The 13115-nt window shown below is 44.0% G+C and overlaps 1 protein-coding gene across 1 annotated transcript; it reads right to left on the bottom strand.

The window, feature by feature from the left end:
- Positions 1-7911: 7911 nt before the first annotated feature.
- Positions 7912-12615, bottom strand: LOC306919038 (centrosomal protein 20-like; the record flags this gene model as incomplete). Its single annotated transcript, XM_079531885.1, has 3 exons — positions 7912-8794; positions 8897-8981; positions 12418-12615. Coding segments are annotated over 3 exons (437 nt in total), but the record flags the coding sequence as incomplete, so codon positions are not given.
- Positions 12616-13115: the final 500 nt, after the last annotated feature.

The following is a 13115-nucleotide window of genomic DNA, read 5'->3' as shown; positions in this document are numbered from 1 at the left end:
ATTATCTGAGAGTGGAGCGCAGCCCTGTTGTTCTGTTCTCAACTGCGCATTATTTAATTTGTAGCGAGTAACGAGGTGTCAGATTTTAAATATAGCGGATTAAAAGTACGATTTTTTCCTTGTAAATGTAACGAAGTAAAAGTAAAAATACAGCAAAAGAAAAGTAGTCAATAAAAGTACAAATTCTCCAAACTTGTACTTAAGTAAAGTAACGAAGTATTTGTACTTCGTTTTTTTCCACCACTGGACGTAATTAAGATTTGTTTCAATGTCGGGTGGGTAAAAGGCAGAGGCGTATCTACAATAAGGCGAGGGCAGGCGTCCGCCTGTCCAAATCCATTTCTGGCCTGGCCAAAATCCATACAATGAGAAAAAAAGAGGACAAAAACAAGACCTGAGAACTATTAAAATAGACAGCTGATTGGCCGTTGCGGTAGAGCGCGACGCTCAATCACCCATTGGAATGTAAATGCATGCCTTTCAGCCTTTGTATCCCACTCGTCTGGCAGGTACCTATATCTCTTTGAAAACCTTTAGTGCTACGATTGTGCGCGGGGAGACGACAATTAACATATCTTGCCTGGCCAAAACGTAATTCCTGGATACGCCACTGGTAAAAGGTAATGTTAAAATGTGTAACCTAATCTTAATCTAAGCGAGTCACAGTTTGAGGCGCTGTTTACGCGCCGTGGTGTCAGTGTATACTTGCGTGCTCTGCTTGCGCAATTTAGCGCAAGTAACTGGAATTGCACTCTGTCGAGGTGCCAAGTTGCGCCTTGCACACAAGTAGGCCATACTTGTGCACAAGCAGAGCGCGCAAGTACTGCTACTAAATAATAAGTACTGCTACTAAATAATAAGTACTGCTACTAAATAATAAGTACTGAATAATAAGTACTGCTACTAAATAATAAGTACTGCTACTAAATAATAAGTACTGCTACTAAATAATAAGTACTGAATAATAAGTACTGCTACTAAATAATAAGTACTGCTACTAAATAAGTACTGCTACTAAATAATAAGTACTGCTACTAAATAATAAGTACTGCTGCTAAATAATAAGTACTGCTACTAAATAATAAGTACTGTACTGCTACTAAATATTAAGTACTGCTACTAAATAATAAGTACTGCTGCTAAATAATAAGTACTGCTACTAAATAATAAGTACTGTACTGCTACTAAATAATAAGTACTGCTACTAAATAATAAGTACTGCTACTAACTAATAGGGACTTTAAGCAACGACTACCGGAAATGGATCAGCAATAACACAGTAATAGGCCGTGTTGGGACCCCAGAAAAAGTGCCAATAAAATGAATTCCGTTCCCGCGTCATGGGCACTACTCATTCCGTTCCCGCGTCATGGGCACTACTCATTCCGTTCCCGCGTCATGGGCACTACTCATTAAATGAATTCCGTTCCCGCGTCATGGGCACTACTCATTCAAATGAATTCCGTTCCCGCGTCATGGGCACTACTCATTCAAATGAATTCCGTTCCCGCGTCATGGGCACTACTCATTCAAATGAATTCCGTTCCCGCGTCATGGGCACTACTCATTCAAATGAATTCCGTTCCCGCGTCATGGGCACTACTCATTCAAATGAATTCCGTTCCCGCGTCATGGGCACTACTCATTCAAATGAATTCCGTTCCCGCGTCATGGGCACTACTCATTCAAATGAATTCCGTTCCCGCGTCATGGGCACTACTCATTCAAATGAATTCCGTTCCCGCGTCATGGGCACTACTCATTCAAATGAATTCCGTTCCCGGGTCATGGGCACTACTCATTCAAATGAATTCCGTTCACATAGCTCCACACTGCCTGCACCAAATCACTCCCACTTTTCACACATAATTGACCATAATAATATGGAGGTCTTAACAAAGCCCTTTTTCCAATTTAACAAATTATAGATTAATAATGAATTTATTAGTGAATTAAAAATGCGCTCAGGGCGCAGTAGTCCCTGCGGCCACAAGGGGGGGGGGGGCAATATCTAAGCTCCTCACTGCCTGAAATCACTCCCACTTTTCACACAGGCATTGACCATAATAATATGGAGGTCTTAACGAAGCCCTGGCCCACCGCTCAGACTGCCTATCTGCGCACAAACACACACACACACACACACACACACACACGCTGGGGCCCCTTGCTTATCGTATGTTGCTGCATCACGCTGACCCACTGCTGCTTCCACATGTTGACTTCCACATGTTGACTTCCACCACTTCCACATGTTGACTTCCACCACTTCCACATGTTGACTTCCACCACTTCCACATGTTGACTTCCACCACTTCCACATGTTGACTTCCACCACTTCCACATGTTGACTTCCACCACTTCCACATGTTGACTTCCACCACTTCCACATGTTGACTTCCACCACTTCCACATGTTGACTTCCACCACTTCCACATCAACAGCCCACGTAAACTTTCCAAACTACTTTCGCTGTGCGCGCACGCGTGTGTGTGTGTACTGTGTGTACAAACTACTTTCGCTTCGCTGTGCACTCACGCGCGCGTGTGTGTCAGCGCGTGTGTACTGTGCGTGTGTGCACACGTGGACAAGCGCACATTTTCTGTGTAGCGTGCGTGCGTGTGTGTACGCCTGGCCAAGTGCACATTTTGAGTGGGGATGCAGCCGTCTTCAGTTCGTGCGGCTAAACACAACACAAGATACAACTGTCTTCCCTCTCCCACCCCCCCAACACACACACACACACACACACACACACTCAGCGTGAAGTGGCTACAGCGCACGCTCCGGCGAAAACGGCTAATCTACAAGCTCACAACATCACAGGTTGCAAGTTCTCTCAAGCCAAAGCTCAACATTGACACCATTTTGGACGCAAATGCACCTGCAATTGGATCTGTGCGACTTACCAAATATATCTGGGAGTACCTGTGCGACTGTCCATACTTTCTGTGGTGCATGTCAAACTGGGGGTCCTTGATACTTTTCAAATAGGGGTCTGTGGGCTAAAGTGTAAATGTTGCGGTCCTTTCCATGAAAACGTTTCCCTACCATGCATTTGTAAGAATACTTTCATGTTATACTGCTGTTTTTATTCATTACAAAAACACACAAATATATTATACAAGTTGAAATATATCAGAACGGGTAAGGACTAGTAAGTTTAATTGACCAGATCACTTAATTATATTTCTTTGTATCATCTCTTCTTTTCTCTAATCATGTACTGTAGAATAGATAACCAAGTATTCTAATCATGTTTTGTTGTTTTGTTCTTGTTTTATGTACTGCAATCATGTATTCTGGATACCTGTTCACCTGTTGAGAGAGAGGCCTGTTCACCTGTTGAGAGAGAGTCCTGTTCACCTGTTGAGAGAGAGGCCTGTTCACCTGTTGAGAGAGAGTCCTGTTCACCTGTTGAGAGAGAGTCCTGTTCACCTGTTGAGAGAGAGTCCTGTTCACCTGTTGAGAGAGAGTCCTGTTCACCTGTTGAGAGAGAGGCCTGTTCACCTGTTGAGAGAGAGGCCTGTTCACCTGTTGAGAGAGAGGCCTGTTCACCTGTTTGACACACAGTGAAGGCCTATTCATAGTCTGGATTTTCGGTGGTGAGGTGACTACCGCTCTGGTGGTGAGCTGACCACCGAAGCTGAAATAACGTTGAGCGGTGGTGAGTAAAAACAGAAAGAAGGGCTGGAGCGGTGGCGGTGGTGGTGGTTTGCTCTTCACCGCGGCTTGTGACGTCATGTTGTAGTTCGGTGGTCACCCCACCACCGAAAATCCAGACTATGTATGAGCCTTAAGAGAGAGGCCTGTTCACCTGTTTGACACACAGTGAGAGAGAGAGGCCTGTTCACCTGTTTGACACACAGTGAGAGAGAGAGGCCTGTTCACCTGTTTGACACACAGTGAGAGAGAGAGGCCTGTTCACCTGTTTGACACACAGTGAGAGAGAGAGGCCTGTTCACCTGTTTGACACACAGTGAGAGAGAGAGGCCTGTTCACCTGTTTGACACACAGTGAGAGAGAGGCCTGTTCAATTGTTTGACACACAGTGAGAGAGAGAGGCCTGTTCACCTGTTTGACACACAGTGAGAGAGAGAGGCCTGTTCACCTGTTTGACACACAGGGGGGGGGGGGACCGAGGCAGACGGCAGTGGTGTGAACGGTGCATGGGAGGGTGGCTAGAGGGAGAGGGAGTGATGTTGTGGATACATATAAGGTCCCAATTTACTACTACCCGACCCGTCCGATTAATAATTGTGTAGTGTGTTCAAAGATCCCCAACCCGACCCCATATGAAGTCTGAATCCTCCCGAGTTGATCGGGGCGCTCCGATCATTTTGATATCTGGATCGCTAGGCCTACTGTATTGATGCAAGACACACACACACACACACACACACACACACACACACACACACACACACACACACACACACACACGTGGTGTAGTAGACTAAACTTTTATATAACCTAGCTGCCTGGGTCCCTGCAGGCTATTCGATTTCGATCCATGCATATGCTTCATCTATTCTTATATATTCATTGCATAAGATAAGCAACCTAAACGTGTAGGCTAAGTTATTTACAACTGTTTGCAGCTGCAATCAATCAATTTACAGTATAAACGACCAGTATGCTCCAATCGAGTCCCGCGACATATAGGCTACATTAGCCCTGAAACATGACTGCCATGATAATCATCATGACAGTCATGACGCAACTGCAGCCGGTTTTACGCGATCGCTACATTTACAGTCCAAACGTGTATATAAACATTCCGTTTTCAAATATAAAGTACTCACAATTTGTCCCACGGGTGTTAGAGATTTGTTGGTACAGCGATTAGCATTGCTGCATCCCGCGTTGTTTAATAAAAAGCATTTTTATCCGAGCTGTTTGTTTTTGCCATTGGCTTTCAACTAAGCGCCCCTATCGGTCGGGAGGAGTGTGGCAGTCTGAAACACTGGGTGTGTTCGATATAGGCACGCTGACAGCACTGCCAATACAGACTAATAGGCGAGTGCGCTCCCGGTGTGCAACTTTGTATTTCCCAAACGAACCCCGTTTGAGAAAAGTAGCCGGGGAGCTCGGATAAAAATGCTTTTTATTAAACAACGCGGGATGCAGCAATGCTAATCGCTGTACCAACAAATCTCTAACACCCGTGGGACAAATTGTGAGTACTTTATATTTGAAAACGGAATGTTTATATACACGTTTGTAAATGTAGCGATCGCGTAAAACAGGCTGCAGTTGCGTCATGACTGTCATGATGATTGTCATGGCAGTCATGTTTCAGGGCTAAGGCTACATGTGCCCCGAATATATTAAGCATTACACAACAAATCGTTCTTTGTACGTTCTTTGACTGTATAGGTGTCGTCAATACTGTGAAAGCAGCAGATGCCCGCTGGCTTGCTGTAGACTTGCTGATGGTCGGTCAGCCGCTGACCAGGTATCAGATTACAGCGCAGTATATGGGGTCCCGTCCGTTAAACTGAGAGCACGCACAAGCGCATCAAATCCCTAAATCAATGGTGTGAACATGGATTAGGACTACTTTACATGAGCCTCACTTTACTGGCAAAACAGTGCCAACTACTGCATATTTAATGAACTTATTTCATACGCGCATTTTATCAGTTTAATGGAAACACCGACAATTCGCTTTTCTTTTTTCGACTTAATGAACATACGCTTCCTTTTTTCGCAAAGGCTTAATGGAACCGCACCTACTGAGACAGAGGGGGTGTGTGGGACGCCGTACTTTTTGTTGACCGCTTTACACCGCTTTATTTTACTTTATTTCATTTACTTTATTTACTTTGTAGCTGCAGTAACCTACAGTTGGTTTGACCTGAATTAGGCTATACGGACCCCCATTTAATTGCATTTCTATCTCTGGGACCTCAATTTATATTGTAAAAATTGATTGATTTAACTCTGAAAGTGTACAAATGGAGCCAAATGCACCCTAGCGGGTCCTCATTTGGTTCCATTTGTACACTCTCAGAGTTACAGACCCATAAGGGTCCATTTGGTTCCTAACTATCATTAAGCCATGGGGACCCCCTGGAACTCTATCAAGGAACCACGTGCTGTAGGGAATGTGTGGTTGCAGTACACTGCAGTGTAGCTTCATAGTTGTAGTGTAGGGGAGCCCTCCCCCTAGTGGACTATAAGAGAAACTACAAGATTGAAAAGTAAAATATTTTCTTTCAGGTTACATTACAATACTGATTTGCTGCAGTTGTTTGGACTCATGGACTGGTACATAGGCTACATTATAGGACACAGATTTGGACAGTAATTTTTGGTCATATGTAGACGAGCAAATCGGCTAACCAATCACATAAATCCAGGTCAATTCAGTTCAATGTGCCTCATGACGTAAATTTTGTCTCCACATGTCTCAATATTTTGTGGGTTCCCCCACTCTGCAAACCACTGAACCAAAGGAATCTTCCACAGACTAAACCATAAGATGTATAGAATATTAGAAGCCTTATAAGTAAGGTTAGACATTATCTATAATGGGAGATTCACCAGTAAATATGTAATTGCCATGATAAATGTACGTATGCTACAGCTGTGTCAGAACGCATTCAATTCAATTCGCATTCAATTCAAGTCTGTAACAACCTCTTTGGTGAGGTTGCCATCATGTGGTGCAGAGAGGAACAGCAACATTAAAATGATTCAGCAATATAAAAATATGTATTACAAATACAACATACCAAATTAAAGAAAGATATTTTGACACATGAAGAGCAAATACTTACAAACATGTTTGGGGACACTGGGAGCAGAAGAAATTCACAATTAGGTCTAAAACACACAAAACATCCCCATTTGACTTTCACGTTTCACACAAACGCCATGAATCACATAAGATAGGTATGAATTGGCTCTCAGGGAACATTTGGCAACAGCTCAACAATAGCAGTTCAAAGACTTCATTCATATTCATTGTAGCAGAATTATTGTTCCATATTCTAATGCAGGGGTTCTCAACCCGTGGATCGCGACGTCGCCAAATCATTTTTTTTTTTTTTAACTGAATGGCTGGAAAATAAAAATGAAGAGTTTACATAGTACACATAGTATATGCATACACTTTCCTTAACCCATTCTGGGCAGGAACCCCTTTTGGTGTTTTAACTAAGCATTATGTTGTACTTTAGCTATTGAAAAATAGCAGACCTACAAGCTCATAGCGCGCCACCGAGTGGCGCGCTACGAGCTTGTAGGTCTGCTATTTTTGAAAAATCGTGAAAATGCGGCACAAATCTTTGAATATATATTCTTTCAGAATACTTTTTTTTTTTTATTTCGACGTTGAGCCTAAATGGGTTAATGATGGGGTCACGGGACACGGCCAAAGCATTTCTGGGGGTCCCGAAAAGACGTTGAGAACCCCTGTTCTAATGAAACGTTGAGAACCCCTGTTCCAATGAAACGTTGAGAACCCCTGTTCCAATGAAACGTTGAGAACCCCTGTTCCAATGAAACGTTGAGAACCCCTGTTCCAATGAAACGTTGAGAACCCCTGTTCCAATGAAACGTTGAGAACCCCTGTTCCAATGAAACGTTGAGAACCCCTGTTCCAATGAAACGTTGAGAACCCCTGTTCCAATGAAACGTTGAGAACCCCTGTTCCAATGAAACGTTGAGAACCCCTGTTCCAATGAAACGTTGAGAACCCCTGTTCCAATGAAACGTTGAGAACCCCTGTTCCAATGAAACGTTGAGAACCCCTGTTCCAATGAAACGTTGAGAACCCCTGTTCCAATGAAACGTTGAGAACCCCTGTTCCAATGAAACGTTGAGAACCCCTGTTCCAATGAAACGTTGAGAACCCCTGTTCCAATGAAATGTTGAGAACCCCTGTTCTAATGAAACGTTGAGAACCCCTGTTCTAATGAAACGTTGAGAACCCCTGTTCTAATGAAACGTTGAGAACCCCTGTTCTAATGAAACGTTGAGAACCCCTGTTGAGAACCCCTGTTCTAATGAAACGTTGAGAACCCCTGTTCTAATGAAACGTTGAGAACCTGTTCTAATGAAACGTTGAGAACCCCTGTTCTAATGAAACGTTGAGAACCCCTGTTCCAATGAAACGTTGAGAACCCCTGTTCTAATGAAACGTTGAGAACCCCTGTTCTAATGAAACGTTGAGAACCCCTGTTCTAATGAAACGTTGAGAACCCCTGTTCTAATGAAACGTTGAGAACCCCTGTTCTAATGAAACGTTGAGAACCCCTGTTCTAATGAATGCCTGAATGCTACATGCAAAATATGACCACGGGAAACATTTCGGGGCAACATAGACTAATATGGTTACCATTGGGAAATGTCGAGGCACCTTGTTGGACTGTACTGTACTGTACTGTACTGTACTGTACTGTACTGTACTGTACTGTACTGTACTGTACTGTACTGTACTGTACTGTACTGTACATCAGTATCTCTCAAACCTTTTCATTTCAAGGATCCCCTGTTTGGTATTCATTAGGCCACAGACCCCCCTTAACCCATTTTGACCTGAGATCAGATTCTAAAAAAAAAGCTCATAGCGCGCCACTCGGTGGCGCGCTATGACATCAGGTCCAGACAGAGGGTTGGAGTGGTCAACGTTTAGACATCAGGTCCAGGCAGAGGGTTGCACGGCTCCTTCAGACCCCCTGGGACAGGGTGACCCCCTGGGACAGGGTGACCTCGCAGGAACACCTTCCCTCCGCTGTCACCCCTGCTGCTCAGGAAGTGAGACACCAAGCCATACAGGAGGGGCCTGCAAAAAGAACCCTGTATCAGCTGACATACAGAGCCCAATGTATTTCATTGAAGTAGTAACAATAATATTGACTATTTTTTCAAATCCTGATGAACTTACACAGATTTGGAGCCTGCGTCCTCCACTACTTTCAGTTCATTCGCCAAGAACTGTCTGTCCAGAGGAAGTTCAGGCTGGCCGGATTCTGCAAGAACAAACCCGGGCCGAGTTAAAAACCCATTTAGACCTGAGGACGATTCTTCGAAATATCTTCTAAATCCTGACAGTTTTCTAAAAAAGCTCATGTTTCTATGTCAGTGGTGCTCAACAATTTAATCTGAAAATATGTAATTCCAGGGACCCCCCCCCCCCCCCCCCCCCAGAAGCAAACATTTGAGTTAAAAATGTTCGCTCTGAAAGAATATATATTCATTCTTGCACCACATTTTCACGATTTTTCAAAAATAGCAGACCTACAAGCTCATAGCGCGGCACCGAGTGCCACGCTACGAGCTTGTAGGTCTGCTATTTTTCAATAGCTAAAGTATAACATAATGCTTACAACACCAACAGGGGTTCCCGCCCAGAATGGGTTAAAGTCTGCCGATCAACAAGTGGCACAATTATTTTAAACTTTTCATCGATTAATTTATGATCAATGAAAATATATATTTTAATAATAGCTGATCTACAAGCTCGCAACTTAACACTATTTTTCACTTAATTCTGGTAGTATTGGCCATGCTAAATAACATACTGAAAGTCTACCAAAATCTACCTTCAGGAAAGGCTTCATTTTCAAGATGGATTGAGATATAGCAATTTTAAGCTCCCGGACGCCGTTTTGGACACCATCTTGAAAATTAAGCCTTTCCCAAAGGTATATTTCCCTAGATTTTTGTTATGTTCATAAACATGTCCACAGGTACCAGAATCAAGTGAAAAATCTTTTGTATAAATTTTTTCTATTGAGATATACAGTATAGCGGTGCCGGCTTCCATTTTGAACGGCATCTTGAAAATGAAGCCTTCCGGAAGGTGTATTTTCCTAAATCTTTTGTATGTTCATAAGCATGTCTACAGGTACAAGAATCAAGTGAAAAATCTTTTGTATATTTCTTTTCAATTGAGATATACAGTATAGCCGTTTATAAGCTTTATAAGCCTGCCATTTTTAACGTCATCTTGGAAATGACACCTTTCCCAAAGGTATATTCTCCTAAATGTGTAGTATGTTCTTAAGCATGTCCAGAGGTACTAGAATAAGTTGAAAAATACTTTGAAAATGTTTTCCCATTTTAAACTCTGTCTGGGACGCAATCTTGAAAATGACGGCTTTCTGGAGAGTAGATTTTGGTAGACTTTTAGTATGTTATTTAGCATGCCCAATACTACCAGAATCCATTGAAAAACCTTTTGTATAAATTTTTTTGGGGTAAGGGATATTTCTTCCTAAATTGACTCACCTAGTACGGACTACGGCTGTGTAGCGGTAAATGGTAAATCGTGCATTTATATAGCGCCTTTATCCAAGGCGCTTTACATAGATTGTGCATTACATTCACCCATTCACACACATTCATACACCAATTGCGGCGGAAGCCATGCAAGGTACCAACCAGCACATCGGGAGCAATGTAGGGTTCAGTGTCTTGCCCAAGGACACTTCGACATGTGGACAGGAGGAGGAGCCGGGATTCGAACCGCCGACCCATGGATCATTGGACGACCTGCTCTACCTCCTGAGCCACCGTCGCTCGTAGCGGTACTTGTTGTGGTCATTCAGTTCTACTAACTAGACCATACATGGGCAACTGGCGGGCGGCCCCCACCACCACTTAATGTGGCCCCCAGGTTATTATAAGAATACTGATTTTCCAAACATGCAAAATATGACCTGCTTTAATTACCTCAGTAGTTAATTATATGTAGTTTAATGACTAGGATTAAAATGTCATTGTCTTTTCTTTTTTTTATACGTCCAATTCAGTTCATAAAGTATTTGAATTTTTTTTTAAAAGGTTACTTTTCAGGATTCCAATTCAAAAAAGCAAAAAAGAATTCATGATATCAATTCAAATAGAGCAAAAATAGCCGATCTACAAGTTCAAAACGCGTCGCAGTTGAGCTTGTAGATCGGCTATTTTTGCTATGACAGAAATATGCAATGTGGCCCCTCTGGAGTGAGTGTGGAAATATAGTGGCCCTCTGAAGTGAGTGTGGAAATATATAGTGGCCCTCTGGAGTGAGTGTGGAACTACAGTGGCCCTCTGGAGTGAGTGTGGAAATATATAGTGGCCCTCTGGAGTGAGTGTGGAACTATAGTGGCCCTCTAGAGTGAGTGTGGAAATATATAGTGGCCCTCTGGAGTGAGTGTGGAACTATAGTGGCCCTCTGGAGTGAGTGTGGAAATATATAGTGGCCCTCTGGAGTGAGTGTGGAACTATAGTGGCCCTCTGGAGTGAGTGTGGAACTATAGTGGCCCTCTGGAGTGAGTGTGGAAATATATTGGCCCTCTGGAGTGAGTGTGGAACTATAGTGGCCTTCTGGAGTGAGTGTGGAAATATAGTGGCCCTCTGGAGTGAGTGTGGAACTATAGTGGCCCTCTGGAGTGAGTGTGGAACTATAGTGGCCCTCTGGAGTGAGTGTGGAACTATATAGTGGCCCTCTGGAGTGAGTGTGGAAATATATAGTGGCCCTCTGGAGTGAGTGTGGAACTATAGTGGCCTTCTGGAGTGAGTGTGGAACTATAGTGGCCCTCTGGAGTGAGTGTGGAACTATAGTGGCCCTCTGGAGTGAGTGTGGAAATATAGTGCCCCTCTGGAGTGAGTGTGGAACTATAGTGGCCCCTCTGGAGTGAGTGTGGAACTATAGTGGCCCTCTGGAGTGACTGTGGAACTATAGTGGCCCTCTGGGGTGAGTGTGGAAAAATAGTGGCCCTCTGGAGTGAGTGTGGAACTATAGTGGCCCCTCTGGAGTGAGTGTGGAACTATAGTGGCCCTCTGGAGTGAGTGTGGAACTATAGTGGCCCTCTGGAGTGAGTGTGGAACTATAGTGGCCCTCTGGAGTGAGTGTGGAACTATAGTGGCCCTCTGGAGTGAGTGTGGAACTATAGTGGCCCTCTGGAGTGAGTGTGGAAATAAAGTGCCCCTCTGGAGTGAGTGTGGAACTATAGTGGCCCTCTGGAGTAAGTGTGGAACTATAGTGGCCCTCTGGAGTGAGTGTGGAACTATAGTGGCCCTCTGGAGTGAGTGTGGAACTATAGTGGCCCTCTGGATTGAGTGTGGAAAAATAGTGGCCCTCTGGAGTGAGTGTGGAACTATAGTGGCCCTCTGGAGTGAGTGTGGAAATATAGTGGCCCTCTGGAGTGGGTGTGGAAATATAGTGGCCCTCTGGAGTGAGTGTGGAACTATAGTGGCCCTCTGGAGTGGGTGTGGAAATATAGTGGCCCTCTGGAGTGAGTGTGGAAATATAGTGGCCCTCTGGAGTGAGTGTGGAAATATAGTGGCCCTCTGGAGTGAGTGTGGAAATATAGTGGCCCTCTGGAGTGAGTGTGGAAATATAGTGGCCCTCTGGAGTGAGTGTGGAAATATAGTGGCCCTCTCCATCGTCAAAGTTGTCCACCCCTGATCTAGACTCACCCGCTGTGAGCACGGAGGCTGTGTAGCGGTACTTGTTGAACTCCAGGTACTCGCGGATGAGCTCGTTGACGAGCAGGTTCTCGTGGGACAGCGCGGGGCGAGTCTCGCTCTGGTCGTCCAGCGCGCTGAACACCTCGGCTCTGATGCGGGCCTTCAGCTGGCTCAGAACACCGCGGGATTCCAGCGTTTCTCTCACGGCTGGAAGAAAAACAACAAACTGTTTGCATTGGTCAACGTACAGTCATGAATCAGTGGTTACATTAACTAAAGTAGCCCCTGAGATTAAGTACATTTACTCAAGAAGAACAGGCTACTTGTATTGGAGGAACTGAATACTGGAAAGCTCGCCTCAAAACACAGTAACTCTGGGCGTACAGCCTGGCCAAACTGCTCAGCCTGGTATTCCTAAATGTAACCTCAGTAAACTATACCTGAACAGTTAAACCTAACCTTATTCTTAACCTCAGTAAACTATACCTGAACAGTTAAACCTAACCTTATTCTTAACCTCAGTAAACTATACCTGAACAGTTAAACCTAACCTTATTCTTAACCTCAGTAAACTATACCTGAACAGTTAAACCTGACCTTAACCTTAACCTCAGTAAACTATACCTGAACAGTTAAACCTAACCTTATTCTTAACCTCAGTAAACTATACCTGAACAGTTAAACCTAACCTTATTCTTAACCTCAGT

This window comes from Electrona antarctica (assembly GCF_951216825.1).
Source record: "Electrona antarctica genome assembly, contig: scaffold_413, whole genome shotgun sequence".
NCBI classification, from domain to species: domain Eukaryota; kingdom Metazoa; phylum Chordata; class Actinopteri; order Myctophiformes; family Myctophidae; genus Electrona; species Electrona antarctica.
This window is presented reverse-complemented; position numbering and strand designations above follow the sequence as displayed.